Consider the following 16354-nt stretch of genomic DNA (forward strand, 5'->3'; position numbering starts at 1 on the left):
TGAAAGCATTCACAACTTGCTTTCCGGTTTTGACTGGGCTTAAAAACAAAACAAAAAACTTTGTCACTTCTCTATCGAGCATTTGTGGGACCGTTGCCTTAAACTCAGATATTTGTTTATGAACTCAATAAGTTTAGTACAAACTAGTTTTTATTTGTTTGTAGCCTTACTCAGACATGTATTTACAATAGTCTGCATGTTTCATGGTAAAATAAAAAGTGTTTTCCTTTCTGAATTACATTGCCAAAACATGACGATATGGTGACATATTTTCTCAGCTCTTTTTTATTTCTCAGCTAAAATTTGTTTGGATAGCTTTCTGATAAAAGTAATGTAGAATGTGGTATGTTAAACTCTTGTTAAAAAATAATTCAGCATCAAATTCACATATATATTAACAGTTTAAATGGATAACATTTTGTTGTCATGTTTCAGTCCAGTGATGGTTATACATGTGTGTGATGAAGCAAAGAGCTGTAAGTAGTTTTATACATTGCCTTCTTGTGAGAGGAGCTGTTGTTGTTACAATGTAACTTGAAAAACATAACAGCGTTGTTTACTTTGACAATATGTACCTGATACAAAATTTGAATTTTCTTTAGATTTAAGCAAAAGTACATAAACAATGAATTGTGTTGAATAGGCAAATATATTTCAAAAAAATTGAATAGAATGGGCCAATTGTTCTGAACTTGTTAATTATGTAATTAACGACATTCTTGTTAAATTTTTAAACGTGGAAATTTGATGAAGTGCTCATATTATTTGAATTACACAAGTACTGCTGAAACAGTTATTATAACCTATTGCTATAAATACATCAGATCACAAGTGTATTTATCAAACTACCACAGATACAGTTAACTATAACAAAATTCTGAACAATTGGCCTATTGTCTTCATCTTTGAGAAAAAAAGTCAATTTAGTGATGACTTTATCCATTTCATCTACACTAAAGAAAGATTTACTTTGTCCATGTGACCTACTTATCCAAGGGTTGTTTGGGAAGATCCTGGAATTCTGACATAAAATAAAAAAAATGTTGTTGAAAGTGTTTTGTAAATTGGTTCAAATTAAGTTCAATGAAATCTACATTGATGGGAGAAAATTGGCATATTTCTCTAAGCACCTGTTGATTGACACCATAAGATATTTCAAAATTGAAATAGATGTGATCTTTTACATCATCCACAGTGAAGAAAGATTTCCAGTGTCCGCGCGACCAGCTGGTTCAGGAAATGAAGTATTTCGCAGAGTACCTGTCCACTGACGCCCAACGATGGGAGGAGGTCGATATCTCAGTGCATTGTGACGTGCAGATATTCGAGTGGCTTATGCACTACGTTAAACGAAGTGACCATGGTGATAAACCTAAACTTGGTAAGATGGTTGGATTTTTTTATTACTTGATAACTGTAAAATAAAAAGCTGAAAGTATTCAGAGCTTGGAGTTAGCTTGTCTATTTTTCAAAGACAATAAAAAGGGATATTGTGACAGCCTTGGTGTCATTATTGACGTTTCATAGTGCAAAGCGAACCTTTGCCATAGCTGAAAAAACATTCAAGATATTTAAATGAAACTTGGTATATATATCACCAGAGGCAATATACACATGCAAGCCAAACCCATAACTATGGCTTTAGTAATGTTTCATGTATGCTCCTTGTGCCTATATAGTTTCAACTTGAAATCTTTGTTGCTGTTCACATATACCTATTTCCACTTTTTCAGAGCCAAACAATGTGATATCAATCCTGATATCTTCCGACTTCTTGAAAATGGATGCACTGGTATGCTATCTTTTGAAGGTTTTAAAAATTGACTAAGATCTTGAGATATTTTAATGATTTTTTTGGTTGTCTGGTTAGCACACTGGCCTCTCACCTAGGCCGGGGTATGATTCCCATCCTGGACCCATTTGAGTTTGATTTGTGGTTTCAAAGGCTGAAGTGGGTTTTGTCTTGGAACTCTGGTTTCCCCAACAACTCAAGCCCTCATTTTCACGTAGGAATATAATGTTGTTATTACTTGTTCACAAGCGTTTACTATATTCGTTTTATGTTTTGCAGGTTCAGGAGTGTATAGAATATTGCCATGGCAACATGACAGCGATTGTGGGCACCCCGTGTAACATGAACTGTATCAATGATAAACTGGTGGCCAGGTATGCTTCATGTGTATCTATTATTACATGCAAACTTCAACTTCATGATCTTGAAATCAACAAAAATGTATCTTTCTGTAAGGTAAGTTCTGAAAAAAGGTTACATTCATTTCTGCTTTTGACTGTTTATGTATTTAGATTATAGAATTGTAGCTGATAAAAAATGAAAATATTAGAAATAATGTTGGTTGAAGGTTTGTTTTTGTGTCCAACTGCTCTGATTCCGTATTCACTAATGTCTTGAGGCTGAGTTTTAGACAGAAGCTCAGAAAACTGGCCTCAATTTCTTGAAACTTCTTAAGCTGAACATGCTTAAGTAGGTTATTTTAATAAGCCAAAATACATAGCTGAACTGAATTTTGATAAATAAAAAATTGTTTATTGTGATTATCATAAAGATAGTTCCTTTCTAAATTATAAAAACTCTTAAATAAAGTAAATATTACACAAATTATTGAAAATCAAAAATAGTGAGCTTAGCTTAATCCTGTTATAAGGGACTTAAGAAGTTTCAAGAAATCGGGTCCTGAATTCTTAACTGTTTCAAAATTTCCATAATATAACTGATGTTAACAAAAGATCGGTGTCTGATTGTAAAACAGATTTTTGGAAACACATACATAACTTTTTACCATCTGCTACTTTAACAGCGATTTTACAACAAAATTTAGCTCTTCTGATTCTGAGTATCAAACTCAGGATGTAAGTTAATTCAGACTTAGATAATGGTTATTATATTTTAGCTTACTCTATAAGACATTCATATATTTTTTTATGGTTTCCAGTCTTTTATAGAATTTTATCAGTGAAATATAATTGATATCTTGCTGTTTTGAAACTGAAATAACATTTTGATATCACTCACTGTTTGACTGTGGCCAGTTTTGCTGTCTTAACCTAGAGCACAATGCTTGAATGAAATATTGATGAAGTCAAGAATTGCATGATGGAATAAAAAATTTAGCGAGCGTTTGTAATTAGACACCAATTAACGTCATTTTTAAGCTTAAAATAAAAATAGTTTCTTTCGGTTAAATATCAATTTTATTTCATCGTGTGAACGCTGAAAATTCACTATGTGAGCCAATTGATGAAATTATATTGATATCTCAATGAAACAAATAATTATCGTCTGTCTATAAATATGTGCAAGTGTTAATTTTTCCCGATCATTTGACATAAAGTTTAATTATGTTCCATTCAGAATCGCTGATCTTTTTACCCACAATGAGGCTGATGAAATCAAAGACAGAAAAGACAAATTTAAAAGGTAAGATTAATTAATTTTAAAATGCAAGTACACTTGTAAAGTCGTAAATTGTTATCATTTTATTATTATTTTGCTATATATGAGCCAACATTGAAAAGGATAACAAAGTTGAGGAAATAAAAAAAATGATGTGTCACCGTTTAAACAGATTTATGTTTTCTATTTCATTTCATTTTATGCCAAACATAAAATATTTATTATCTTAACCTTAAGTAAAGACAAACAAAGGAACACAATATAGGTGTGCCAACAAGCGGGGTATTTTATTTTGTATATTCTGACAATTCAATAACATTCACACAGGCACTGATTCCCTGAATAGCCATAACATGGTGAATGGCTCAATGTTCCTATACACAGTGATGAATGCTTCTGCATTGTAGTAATGTCCGGAATCAATGCCACTCACAGCCCTCTACACGAATAAACTCCCATTCGTACGTTGGTAACACAAACAATACCAAACTGAAAAATAAATATGCGTTAATAACACAGAAACAATCATCTATTTGTATATCATTTTTTGTAATCAATAAGACACGCTACTAGTGTACAATGACACGATCCTCTCCATACCCCACTTGCTTATCGAATGATTTCCCAAATCAGTACATAACCCGATACTTGTAATTTCCTCGAGGAAAATGTAAAACTTATATAAACTACAGTACCCTACAAAATCTACCTCACAACCGAATTTTACATTATCAATTCCGATAATAAATACATTTAACATAAATTGAAGTTATGACTAAAAACCCTCTATTGAAACGCCCCTTCCCTGGATTGAAACTACCATTATTGGTATCATAATGGTAAATGAGACTAACAAGACAATCACGCACCTCAATTTTATCACCTTAACTTCAGCATGCAGGAAATATTTGTTTGACTATTGCAGCAAACTGTTTGCCAAGAAGCTGGAACGACTGTTTGAAGCTGACTTTACAAACCAGGACTGCCCTGAGAATGCTTCTACACTCTTTAGGTAGTTTATCGACTTCATTTAAGACTTTAAGCCTTTTACAATAGAAAAGGCATGACTATAGAATTTTTGCCAAATGGTAAGATCACAATGTCTGATCCATGTACATTAAAAAACAAAATATGCTGCTGAAAGGTTGGATTACAATTAAAATTACGGTAATAGAAAAGGAAATTGATAATATGAATCATTATACCCCCACAAACGAAGTTTGAGGGGGTATATAGGAGTGAGCTTGTCGTGGGCAGGTGTGCTTTTGGGCGGCGTCAAACTCACCTATGAAACTGAATAACTTTAGTAAGGGTTGACATATCTTGACCAAACTTGGTCTATAGAAAGAGGTTATGGGTACCTTTCATGGGATTGCGTTTGGGGTCCCTAGGGTCAAGGTCAAGGTCACTGTTACTAAAAATAGAAAAACGGTTCAAACTGAATAACTTTAGTTAGGGATGACATATCTTGACTAAACTTGGTCTATAGGAAGAGTTTATGGAGACATTTCATGGGATTGCCTTTGGGGTCCATAGGGTCAAGGTCAAGGTCACTGTTTCTAAAAATAGAAAAAACGGTTGAAACTGAACAACTTTAGTTAGGGATGACATATCTTGACTAAACTTGGTCAATAGGAAGAGTTTATGGAGACCTTTCATGGGATTGCATTAAGAGTCCCTAGGGTCAAGGTCAAGGTCACTGTAACTAAAAATAGAAATAGAGTTGAAACTGAATAACTTAAGTTTGGGTTGACATATCTTGACCAAACTTGGTCTATAGGAAGAGTTTATGGATACCTTCCATGGGATTGCATTTAAGGGCCTCTATGGTCAAGGTCAAGGTCACTGTTACTAAAAATAGAAAAATGGTTGAAACTGAATAACTTTAGTTAGGGATGACATATCTTGACTAAGCTTGGTCTATAGGAAGAGTTTATGGAGACCTTTCATGGGATTGCGTTTGGGGTCCCTAGGTTCAAGGTCAAGGTCACCGTTACTAAAAATAGAAAAACGGTTGAAACTAAATAACTTTAGTTAGGGATGACATATCTTGACTAAACTTGTGTACAGGAAGAGTTTGTAGATACCTTTCATGGGATTACGTTTGGGTCCCTAGGTTCAAGGTCACTGTTACTAAAAATAGAAAAACAGTTGAAACTGAATAACCTTAGGTAGGGTTGACATATCTTGACCTAACTTGGTCTATAGGAAGAGTTTATGGAGACCTTTCATGGGATTGCGTTTGGGGTCCCTAGGGTCAAGGTCACTGTTACTAAAAATAGAAAAATGGTTCAAACTGAATATCTTTAGTTAGGGTTGACATTTCTTGACCAAACTTGGTCTATAGGAAGAGTTTATGGATACTTTTATGGGATTGCGTTTTGGGGTCCCTAGATTCAAGGTCAAGGTCACTGTTACTAAAAATAGAAAAACAGTTGAAACTGAATTATTTTAGTCAGGGTCTACATATCTTAACCAAACCAGGTATAAAGGAAGAGTTTATGGATACCTTTCATGGGATTGTGTTTGGGGTCCCTAGATTCAAGGTCAAGGTCACTGTTAATAAAAATAGAAAAATGGTTGAAACTGAATAACTTAAGTTAGGGTTGACATATCCTGACACAACTTGGTATAAAGGAAGAGTTTATGGATACCTTTCAATGGATTGCATTTGGGGTCCCTAGGTTCAAGGTCACTGTTACTAAAAATAGAAAAACAGACACCGGCTGAAGTCCTTCTGTCAATCATTAAAAACCTGGTTTCGTTGCATTGCGGCGTTTCTTGTTACTTTATCAATTGAAAAACGAACTTTCGCATGAGTCATACGGTATATGATTAATTTATGACTTAAGTCAATGCTCTGTACCTATTTATTTCATAGGTGTTCTGTGTGTAAGAAGATGCTAACAAGGACCTTGGAATCCAAAGTCAAATGTATGCCAAGCAGGTATGGAAGGTTTTTGTGAAATAACAGTCATAAAATCATGACCTTTTAGCTCTACTATTTTAAGAATAGGTGGGCTATACTACTCGCCCCATACTTCACACAGTTGTTCAGGGCCATCACATGATGAGGTTAGATAACTCCATATTATTCTTTACACAGGTTATGGCCCCTGATTGACTATGAAACTTTTTACGACAGCTCTTGTTGTTATACTCATTAGGGTCTAGGCTACATATTTAGCAAAAGAGTTATAGGAGGGTGCTGGATCCTGTCATTTTTGGTAGCTCTTCTGTGCCCTCTTGGAGACCAGCATAGGCATCCTCCTGCCTTCAAAAGAATTGAGTGCTTCAGATAATCAAATTTGCTTAGAGGTCTAAGTATGGATTTAGGTGAAGAGTTAAAGGAGGGTGCTGGATCCTGTCCTTTTTTGAAGCAACCTTCTGCCCTCATGGAGACCAACATACATGTAGGCACCCTTCTGCCTTCATATAATTATGTGCTTTATGTAATCAATATTTTCTTTGTTTTGTTTGAGAGTTTATTATGTGATTTTAGATATATACAAACTTTAATATATTTGGCAGTTTAAAAGCTAAAACTACCTCTATTAAACAAATTTCTTAAATGGCAGAAATTACTATATCGTAATTTTTCAACATTTAACTATTTATGCTGGTCTGCTGCTTTTAGGATGACGATAGACAAGCGAGGTCAGCTGACATTCTGCCATGTGCGAGATACAACATTTGATGTGAATGCATATCTGATTGATCTGAAGACGCAGCTGAAGTCATGGAGGGAGGTTAGTATAATCTATGGGAATGAGTTTGAATTCATTACCTTCACCAGTTTGTCTGAAAGACGAGATGTAAACCGACCAAAGTGTCTGAATATATCAGTTGTTTTGTGATTCTATATTAAATAAGAAGCTGGCAGTTTTCTGGATCTGCTTAAAAATTGCATTACAAAATAAAAAAATCGACTTACAAATGACAACATGGATTCTGTTGTTTTTATAAATTTCATGAGTGTTAAGGAAGAAGTAAATTTGTAGGTATAAAGATTAAAACAAAGATTATTTCACCCTCAAATGTTTTAAATTGGTTACATTGTGATTTCCTGCCCAGGTATTGTTAAATGCAAATACCACTTTTGGAGAAAAACGTTATTCAAAATCATCATCCATGTCCAAATTATTTCAAAGGGCGAGGTTCTCATAAAAACTTATGAAACAAAATCAAAGCACTGAAAGCACTTACCAGTACAGTACTAACATCAATGCTGTGAAATATTTATAAGAACTTGGGTGCAATGGATAAGCCCAGCTAGTCAACAAATAAACAATTACCCTGTTTTTAGACGCACAAGGTAAAGGCCGAACTGACTTTAACTAAACAAGAGAGATGAAATGCCACAAAACAATGCAGACCGACAACACTTGCAACAAACTACACATGCACCTTTATTTAAGAACTGTTGGCCTTAACGCCTGGGAAAGGTCGGAAAATTTGAGTTCTCGCCCAGGTATTGTGTTATGCAAACACAACTTTTAGAGAAACACTTTATTCAACATCATCATCCATGTACAAATTAATTCTTATGAAAACTTTTGAAACAAAATCAAAGCATTGAAAGCACTTAAAAGTTCAACATTAACAGGTATACTGGCGAGTCTGGGGCACAATTCACTACCAGACATGTAGCAGATGTGGAGAGGTGTTCACGTGCACAGACTACGGACACTGCAAGTACCATCCCGAGGCTCCGCGCTACGATAATGAAATGAGTGATACGTCGTTTGTCGGCACATACCCTTGCTGTCACCAGAAGAGCCTGCGGTTTGATCCAACCCAACAAAATAAGGTAAAAGTGTGATTAAAGATATATGGAAAAGGGTTAATACACCCCAAGTTGTGCATTTAAAGTATCAAAATGGAATCTTATTATGGTGCCTGCATAGCATGGCAGACATATAGGGATCTTACTGTCCGGCGACATAGCACTGCAGATATAGAGGGATCATGTTGTGATTGTGCAGATGTTGACACGGACAACAACTACACACATGTCACCCTGTGCACCATCACCCATTCCTTTCAACTCTCTTATTTTTAAAATTTCTCGAAAAAATAATCTCGTATTTCATTTGAGCAATGTATTATCTATCTCTATATTACATGTCTACAAATGTACAGACTGTACCAGTTAAACAACAACCGTTATTTTAGATACAATAAGTTACACAGCAGGCCCCAATTTCTTAAAACTTCTTAAGCTTATTAAGTAACTTAATTAAATTAGCCAAAAAACATACTTATATATGATTTTAATAAATGGAAAATGGTTTATTGTGATAAGCATAAATATCATTTAAATTTAAAGACAAATAATCATAAAGAATTTTTACGCAAATTATAGAAAAACAAAAAGTGAGCTTAGCTCAATCTTGTTATAATGGACTTAAGAAGTTTCAAGCTTAAAACCTAAATGTTATTCCTCTCACATTATCAACAATAATCATAAAATTGTACAAGATGTAAGCCACATTGCAGGGCTGCAGAGTACGCGATCATATCGTAAACACAGCTCAGAATCTCGACAGCGACACAGACCTTCAACGTCAGCTTAACAAAGTTTACGACGATCTTCTAGCGCACAGGGACGCTATCAGTGTCCCATATCAAAGACTGACAGATGCCAGGTACCCCACTAATAGTGGCCCTTCTCTAGATTTGGCATTGGGTTCCTATGGTTTTCTTTGGGTTCATTTAATGATTTTTTTGGTTGGTTTGTCATGTGTGCAATTTTGATATTTTTTTGGTTGATATTTTTTTTAAAGTTATGTTTGGCTTTTTGAGGTGACTTTGCACATTCATTTCTTAATTATAAGTTATTTTCATGATTTTAATTGTCTGTCTTTTACTAAGCTAAATTCTAATAACTTTTAAATTAATCCTTGACATTGATATAACATAATAATTTTCTTTTTATTCATTATATATTTTTTAACTCATTAACAGTAAAACATGTAACATCTACAAGTATTAAATTTTGATAATTAGTAAGTAAAGATTTGTTATCAATTTTATATTTTTAATTCCATAACTGACAACTGAAAAATAAAATATTGACTCTTATAAAAGTACCGGTAAAACCATCTCTCATCTCAATAATTCCCCCTGGCTGTTAGTTCTGGGTTAAGGGCATGCTATGCATGGTAGCCATGGTAGCCATTCTATATACATGTACGTCGTATAACACTTGTGTGGAATTGTCACTATATAGGTTTATTGCACTTAACAATTAAAGATGTTGAGAAATAATTTGGTTTAAACTTATTTAAGGCACTGCTTAAGAAACTAGATTAAAAGATAGCAATATTCAGGCCATTTTCGGTTCTCATCATTTTCAGGTTAAAAATTAAGCTTATTGACCAAAAATGTGTGAATATTTTTTGATGCATTTTGGTAATGTATACATCCTGGGAGAGTTTGCCAAAGTTCTATTTGTTTTTTGCATAGTTTGTAATTCCATGATGAAAAAAATGTTCATATTCTTTTGTAAATTTGGCTTGGAATCTTATTCTGCTGCCATACTTATTTTAATCCATTGTCAGAATTTAATAAGTAATTTATTGAACTTTCCCTAAATTGCTTAAAGCTGTACTCTCACAGATTGACAGTTTTGACCATTTTCTTCGTTTCTGTCTCAGAATCAGCTGATTTTGGTATCAATGCCTTTAATGCAGTCATATAAGATAACTCACTATGAAACAGACCTCAGATGTTTGAAATACTGTCAAAAATTTCATTTCTTTTAAAGCGTAAGCCATAAAACATTAATTTTCAAACGTAAATATGAAAATTATGATATGCTCTTTTGTTAGTAGTCTTATGTCACTGGTTTCCAGATTTTAACGCAAATATTGGCTCATGCCGAGACAAGAAATAAAAAAATGTGGCAAAACTAATAATCTGTTAGAGTGTAGCTTTAAACAATTTCAACAAATCTATTTAACACATACTTGTTTTTACAGTAGGAAGTATTGGGATTGGATGGCTCGGTAAAAGTTTATTTAGACAAATATCGTAGACACATCGTTACACAGAAAACAATTAACTTTTATCTTATGTACAATTTTTATAAAGCATATTCACTCTCACAGCTTAGAGTTGGTTACATCTTTTATTCGTATATTCTTAGATTACCTTGATTTCACGTTTTTGATATCTTTGCATGCTTTTAATTGATAGTATTTAAACTTTCACAATTTCACAATTATATATTTCTTATAATTTATTAAGCAATGCCCCTTCGTAAATCAAACATTCCTAATCATATATATTTCTTTGTGAGCTAAGTATATTCAAACACTCCTAATTATATAAATTTCTTATAATGTTGTTAGTAAATCACATATGTAAATTAAAAAAATATAATGAAATATATTTTTATAATTTTGTGGATTATCCTCCCAAGCAAATTAAAACTTTCAAAGTAACATGCCTCTTAGTATTTTATGAGTTAAACTTTGAAAAATAGTTGAGCATTCGTATCCTCGTGATTTTCTTGTTTATACCATATTTTGAATTTTGCGAATCAAAAGCAATAACTCAATTGTGCATCATGTTAGTTGACCAATTTGTAACAATTTTTTTTTGTCTTTAATATGAATTCCCAGTATTCACTAAATATATAACTAATTAAATTTTATTTTGTTACACTTTCTTGCATTCTTTATCACTGCACAACCACAGTGGTTCAAGAAGCGAGTACTCTGCGCCACTATTTGCCTCTCTGATAAACCTTTACGGAATTGTCCTTCCGTGAGTCAACAAGTGTCCGTTTAAATGTCAGTAATTTTGTTGAACGCCATTCACTCTTGTTAGGTTTTAATCACGTGAAAGATCGTATTCAGTTTGTTTGCTGTGTGAATTTGGCTTATGACCAATACAATCTTTCAAAGGTATGACTTATTCACTAGTCATTCATGAGTTTTTATTTTTTGCTAGAAATTTAAACCTTACCAACTTTATCAAGATTCAAAGAAGATAACTTGACATTTTGATGTGTTATGAAATGTTAATGCACAAGTATTATTACATATGACGTTTTCCTAACTATATAAAATATTTATGGCCTGTGAAATATGTAGTTCATCATTCACAGAATATCAAAAACATAGCTTAAAATTTACTACCCTAAAATGTAATTTTAGTACCTTTATTTTGATGTTGTTGATTTTTTGGCATTTTTTTTATTGGATAAGTCCACACTAGTGTCTTGTGTAGATAGAATGTTTACATTACTCTGTTTCCATAGTTACCTGACACTTCAGTCTTTATATGGACACATTCTAGTTGCTATAGAGATTGGCTTGAGATATCTTTTAATATTCTTTTATATCAATTAATATCTAAGAATAAATATTTTACTTTGATATACATGTGTATGTTATTGATTGAATTCTACATTTTCTCAATAATCTGGGGGTATTTATCACTTAGGTGATAGCTCTAGTTACAGCACTAATTTTCTAAGTCATCTTGGGGATGTTTATCACAGCTGTGAAAGTTTTAGTTTCAATTCTTACTTTCTCAGTCATCTTGGGGAATTTATCTCTAAGGTGATAGCTGTAGTTTCAACTCCTATTTTTAAGTGTTCTTGGTGTATTGATCACTGCTATGATAGCTCTAGTTTTAAATATTACTATCTGGGGGTATTGATCACTGCTGTGATAGCTCTAGTTATAAATATAACTATATGAGGGTATTGATCACTGCTGTGATAGCTCTAGTTTTAAATATTACAATCTGGGGGTATTGATCACTGCTGTGATAGCTCAGCCATCTCTGTATCAACTTAAGCAATGAGAAACAAAACCTTTTGCTTTAACATTTCAAACTTTTTTATTTTGTTTCAAAGAAATCCGAAGCTTTGGTATCTGCCTCTCGAACTCTTGTTTTACATTCCCTGAATGGGCAGTGTATTTCACAGAAACAGAGAGACATGAGTAAAAAGTTTGAAAAAAAAGTTTTTGTTTCTCATTTTGAATAGTGTCAAATCTGTGTAGCATTAATGAGATTTAAAAGATTGGTCAATATCGGAATGGGTAAGTATAAAAAACTTTTTAGATATTTTTCTTTCTAATTTAAAGCATGTTTTAGATTATAAATATTTGTGAAGTTAAAAATCTTTCAATGGTATCATGATGTTTTAAACATATTATTACTAGATTATTGTTACTATTTATTTAGTGGTAAATTGTAGAAGCATGTTTTTTATATTGTATACGGTAGTAGACTAAGTTCAATCTATACACTAATTAGAATAGATTATATAGTAAAACCCCCCATTAATTTTTATCATTTAAACTGATGAAAGAATAAAAATTATTGTTATTCAACATTTACATTTTTTATTACAACTGTTGAATTTTGATTGTTAAATTTACAAATCTGAAAATATCCTTTAAATTGTTTTTACATCCTATAGCGAGATGGAGCTGAATGTCTTCGGAAATGAAGAGTTTGCCTCAAGGTCAAGGTCAGGGGGTGTGGCCATTTCGTCTATTATATCTGGCATCGAGGATGACAACAAGGCCACAGATGTGAGTATCTAACATTCTATAATAGCGAGATGGAGCTTAATGTCTTCAGAAATGAAGAATTTGCCTCAGAGAGTGTGGCCATCTTGTCTATTATATCTGGTATTGAAGAAGGCATCAAAGCTTTGGACATGGAAGTTTCTGGAAAGAGGAGTTTGCCTCAATGTCAAGGTCAGAGATAGTAGCGATCCCCTCAAATACATTAGGCTTAGAGTATGACAATAGAGCTTGGGACATTCTGTAATTTCCTTTTATAAAGGAAGACGGAGCCGAATATCTTAGGAAATAAGGAGTTTACCTGAATGTCAAGGTCAGAGAGTGTTGCCATCTCATCTATAATATCTGGCATTGATGATGACATCAATGCTTGTTACTTGAGTATCTGACAGGCTTTAACTTCCCTTTATTAAAGCAAGATGGAGCTTAAAATCCTTGGAAATAAGGAGTTTGCCTCAAGGTCAAGGTCAGAGAGCTTGGCCATCTTGTCTATTATATCTGGCATTGATGATGACAACATTCTGCAAGCTTGCTTTATGATAGCAAGATAGAACTGAATGTTCTCTGGAAAGATGTTTTTTGCCTCAAGGATAAGATCAGTGACAGTGGCTATCCCCTCTGACAGTCGAAGATAGCAGTAATGCTTGGGACATGAGTATCGGCATTCTGTAAAGATCTTCACCAGTGAAGAGGGGCATTTCATCAAAAATCCTATCTCCTAGGTTCTTGATGAGACCCCCTCCCTGTTCTATGAAAACATTCCTAGTTTTCTTAATGATATGGTCCAAATAGATAAGCAATAATTGCTTAAGACCAAGGATTTGCACAAAGCACAGAGATAAGAACTTTTTGTCTCAAATGAAAGATTATTATTCCTTTTATATCTCCTACAAAAAACACATTATATTTCACTGAAAATTATCTCTTAACTGATGATAAACTTTCCTATCTCAGTCTGCTAGGCCTGTGCCCAGATTACAAGCTCTTACTGTGGACCGTGAAGTCTCATTTGAGTTCAATGATGTCGGGCTAGGTGAGAGCGATGACGAGGTTGGGGATGATGAGCAGCCCCGTGGGACAGCACGCAAGGGGCGGGGCTTCCGGAAGTCTCGCATAACCATTGAACCGCAGGCAATCCTTATGGATGCCCCAGGATTTGAGTAAGGGATTTAGGTTTATTTACTTAAAATGGACGATTTATGACCAAGCTTGATGAAGGATAATTCATGAAATATCTTGTGCTTAACATGGATTTAAAGACTATGAAATGAAACATTCTGTTGAGAGGAAACTTTCATGCGGAACTATCAAAGAGATAAGTTTGATGATGCATAAATGTGTCATTATTCATTTACTGGGCTGATATTAAGTAGTATACCTCTTCTTGAATAATTCAGTGTTTTAAAATCATTTGAATATGCTGTGAAGTTTATGATGCTCATATGACAATTTCACTGCCGTTGGAGCAAATACAATCCATTTTTGCAGGTTATAGATAGTACATGTATTTTTATAACCTTTTCAGGCAAACTAAGAAATCCAATTGGGATATTTCACGATCAATGAGGTACAACCAGGATGCCCAGAGGACGGAAGGTACCAGATTATATACTATTCAGATTGATTATATTTCAAAAACGAAGACTAATGTTTCAGGACCCTTATTCACTAAAGTCTTTAGTTTAAATATTTTAACAGCAAGTCATTTTTACCCTTTCTATACCAATCCCAACCAACCTCTGAAATATGTTTGAGTATGGCCACTGAAATAAGTCAGAGTATAGCCACTGAAATAAGTCTGAATATGTCCACTGAAATATTAATATGTCTGAGTATGGCCACTGATTTAAGTCTGGGTTTGGCAACTAAAATAAATCTGAGTATGGCCACTGAAAAAAGTCTGAATATGGCCACTGAAATAAGTCTGAGTATGGCCACTGAAATAAGTCTGAATATGGCCACTGAAATAAGTCTGAGTATGGCCACTGAAATAAGTATGAGTATGGCCACTGAAGTAAGTCTGAATATGGCCACTGAAATAAGTATGAGTATGGCCACTGAAATAAGTCTGAGTTGGGCAACTAAAATAAGTCTGAATATGGCCACTGAAATAAGTATGAGTATGGTCACTGAAATATTAATAAGTCTGAGTATGGCCACTGATTTAAGTCTGAGTATGGCACCGAAATATGTCTGAGTATCGCCACTGAAATAAGTCTGAGTATGGCCACTGAAACAAGTCTGAGTATGGCCACTGATTTAAGTCAGAGTATTTCCACTGAAATGGGGGGAGCACTAAAATAAGTCTGAGTATGGCTACTTAAATAAGTCTGAATGGAGGGGGCAGTGAAATATGTCTGAATGGTGGCCACTGAAATATGTCTGAGTGGGGTTACTGAAATTGTCATGAGTGGGGCCACTGAAATATGTCTGAGTGGGGTCACTGAAATTGTCATGATTGGGGCCACTGAAATATGCCTGAGTGGGATTACTGAAATTGTCATGATTGGGGGCACTGAAATATGTCTGAGTGGGGTATTGAAATAGTCATGAGTGGGGCCACTGAAATATGTCTGAGTGGGGTTACTGAAATTGTCATGAGTTGGACCACTGAAATATGTCTGAGTGGGGTTACTGAAATTGTCATGAGTGGGGCCACTGAATTAAGTATAAATGGGGCCGATGAAATAAGTGTGAATGGGGCCGACAACATTTAAGTGTGAATGGGGCTGATGAAATTTAAGTGTAAATGGGGCCGATGAAATTTAAGTGTGAATGGGGGCGATGAAATTTAAGTGTGAATAGGGTCTACTAGAATAAGTCTGAGGTTTTACCAGTCATGTTTTAAATGTCCAATTTTTAGTAGTGTGTTGTTACATTCGTAAAATATGAAAGTCTTTGATTTATGTTACTCCTCTTGATTATTTAAGGAATGAAATGCGAGATTGATGTCATTATCTGGATATGAACGCAGATGGGGTGGTTAAAGTGTGTGCTGTCTGAAGGACCAGCCCAATTGTGGTCATATCCCCGATAATGACATCAATCGCACAATTCATTACATATATTTACACCAATAGTTCATTCTTTCATTCAAGAATTGTTAAAAAATACTATTTCATTTATGAAAACCTCTCAGTAAACCTTTCTCACCCATTCTGTAAATAGAACAACCCGACTGTTACCGTAAACAGTTTATCAAATGACGTCACAATAATGTGGGAAAAGATCACCCACTTGAAATCACTTTTAAACTTAAAATTGAAATACTTATGAAATAAAACATTTAACATATCATCAAATAACACTTTCTTAATGTTGATTTATTTTTTATGGAACCTGCTGACACAATACAAACAAGAACAAGATAAACAATTTCTATGTATAGTGT

At 34.0% G+C, this 16354-nt stretch overlaps 1 protein-coding gene across 6 annotated transcripts in view; it reads left to right on the forward strand.

The window, feature by feature from the left end:
• The window catches only part of LOC128231646 (SANT and BTB domain regulator of class switch recombination-like), a 33699-nt gene that overhangs the window by 2628 nt on the left and 14717 nt on the right, over window positions 1-16354 (forward strand). For 5 of the 6 annotated variants that reach the window (XR_008260409.1, XM_052944692.1, XM_052944693.1 and 2 more), the window contains exons 5-18: window positions 436-476; window positions 1196-1381; window positions 1734-1792; window positions 2072-2166; window positions 3371-3436; window positions 4338-4424; window positions 6294-6359; window positions 7050-7161; window positions 8019-8222; window positions 8912-9060; window positions 10396-10422; window positions 12855-12969; window positions 13918-14123; window positions 14489-14559. Coding sequence is in view for 5 of the 6 variants with exons in the window: in XM_052944692.1 (XP_052800652.1) it covers window positions 436-476; window positions 1196-1381; window positions 1734-1792; window positions 2072-2166; window positions 3371-3436; window positions 4338-4424; window positions 6294-6359; window positions 7050-7161; window positions 8019-8222; window positions 8912-9060; window positions 10396-10422; window positions 12855-12969; window positions 13918-14123; window positions 14489-14559 (1484 nt within the window). In the remaining variant the exon portion in view is untranslated. The remainder of the gene's footprint in view (window positions 1-435; window positions 477-1195; window positions 1382-1733; window positions 1793-2071; window positions 2167-3370; window positions 3437-4337; window positions 4425-6293; window positions 6360-7049; window positions 7162-8018; window positions 8223-8911; window positions 9061-10395; window positions 10423-12854; window positions 12970-13917; window positions 14124-14488; window positions 14560-16354) is intronic. The other variant, XM_052944690.1, reaches the window with a different exon arrangement.

The sequence above is a fragment of the Mya arenaria genome, chromosome 4 (genome assembly GCF_026914265.1).
Source record: "Mya arenaria isolate MELC-2E11 chromosome 4, ASM2691426v1".
NCBI classification, from domain to species: Eukaryota; Metazoa; Mollusca; class Bivalvia; order Myida; family Myidae; genus Mya; species Mya arenaria.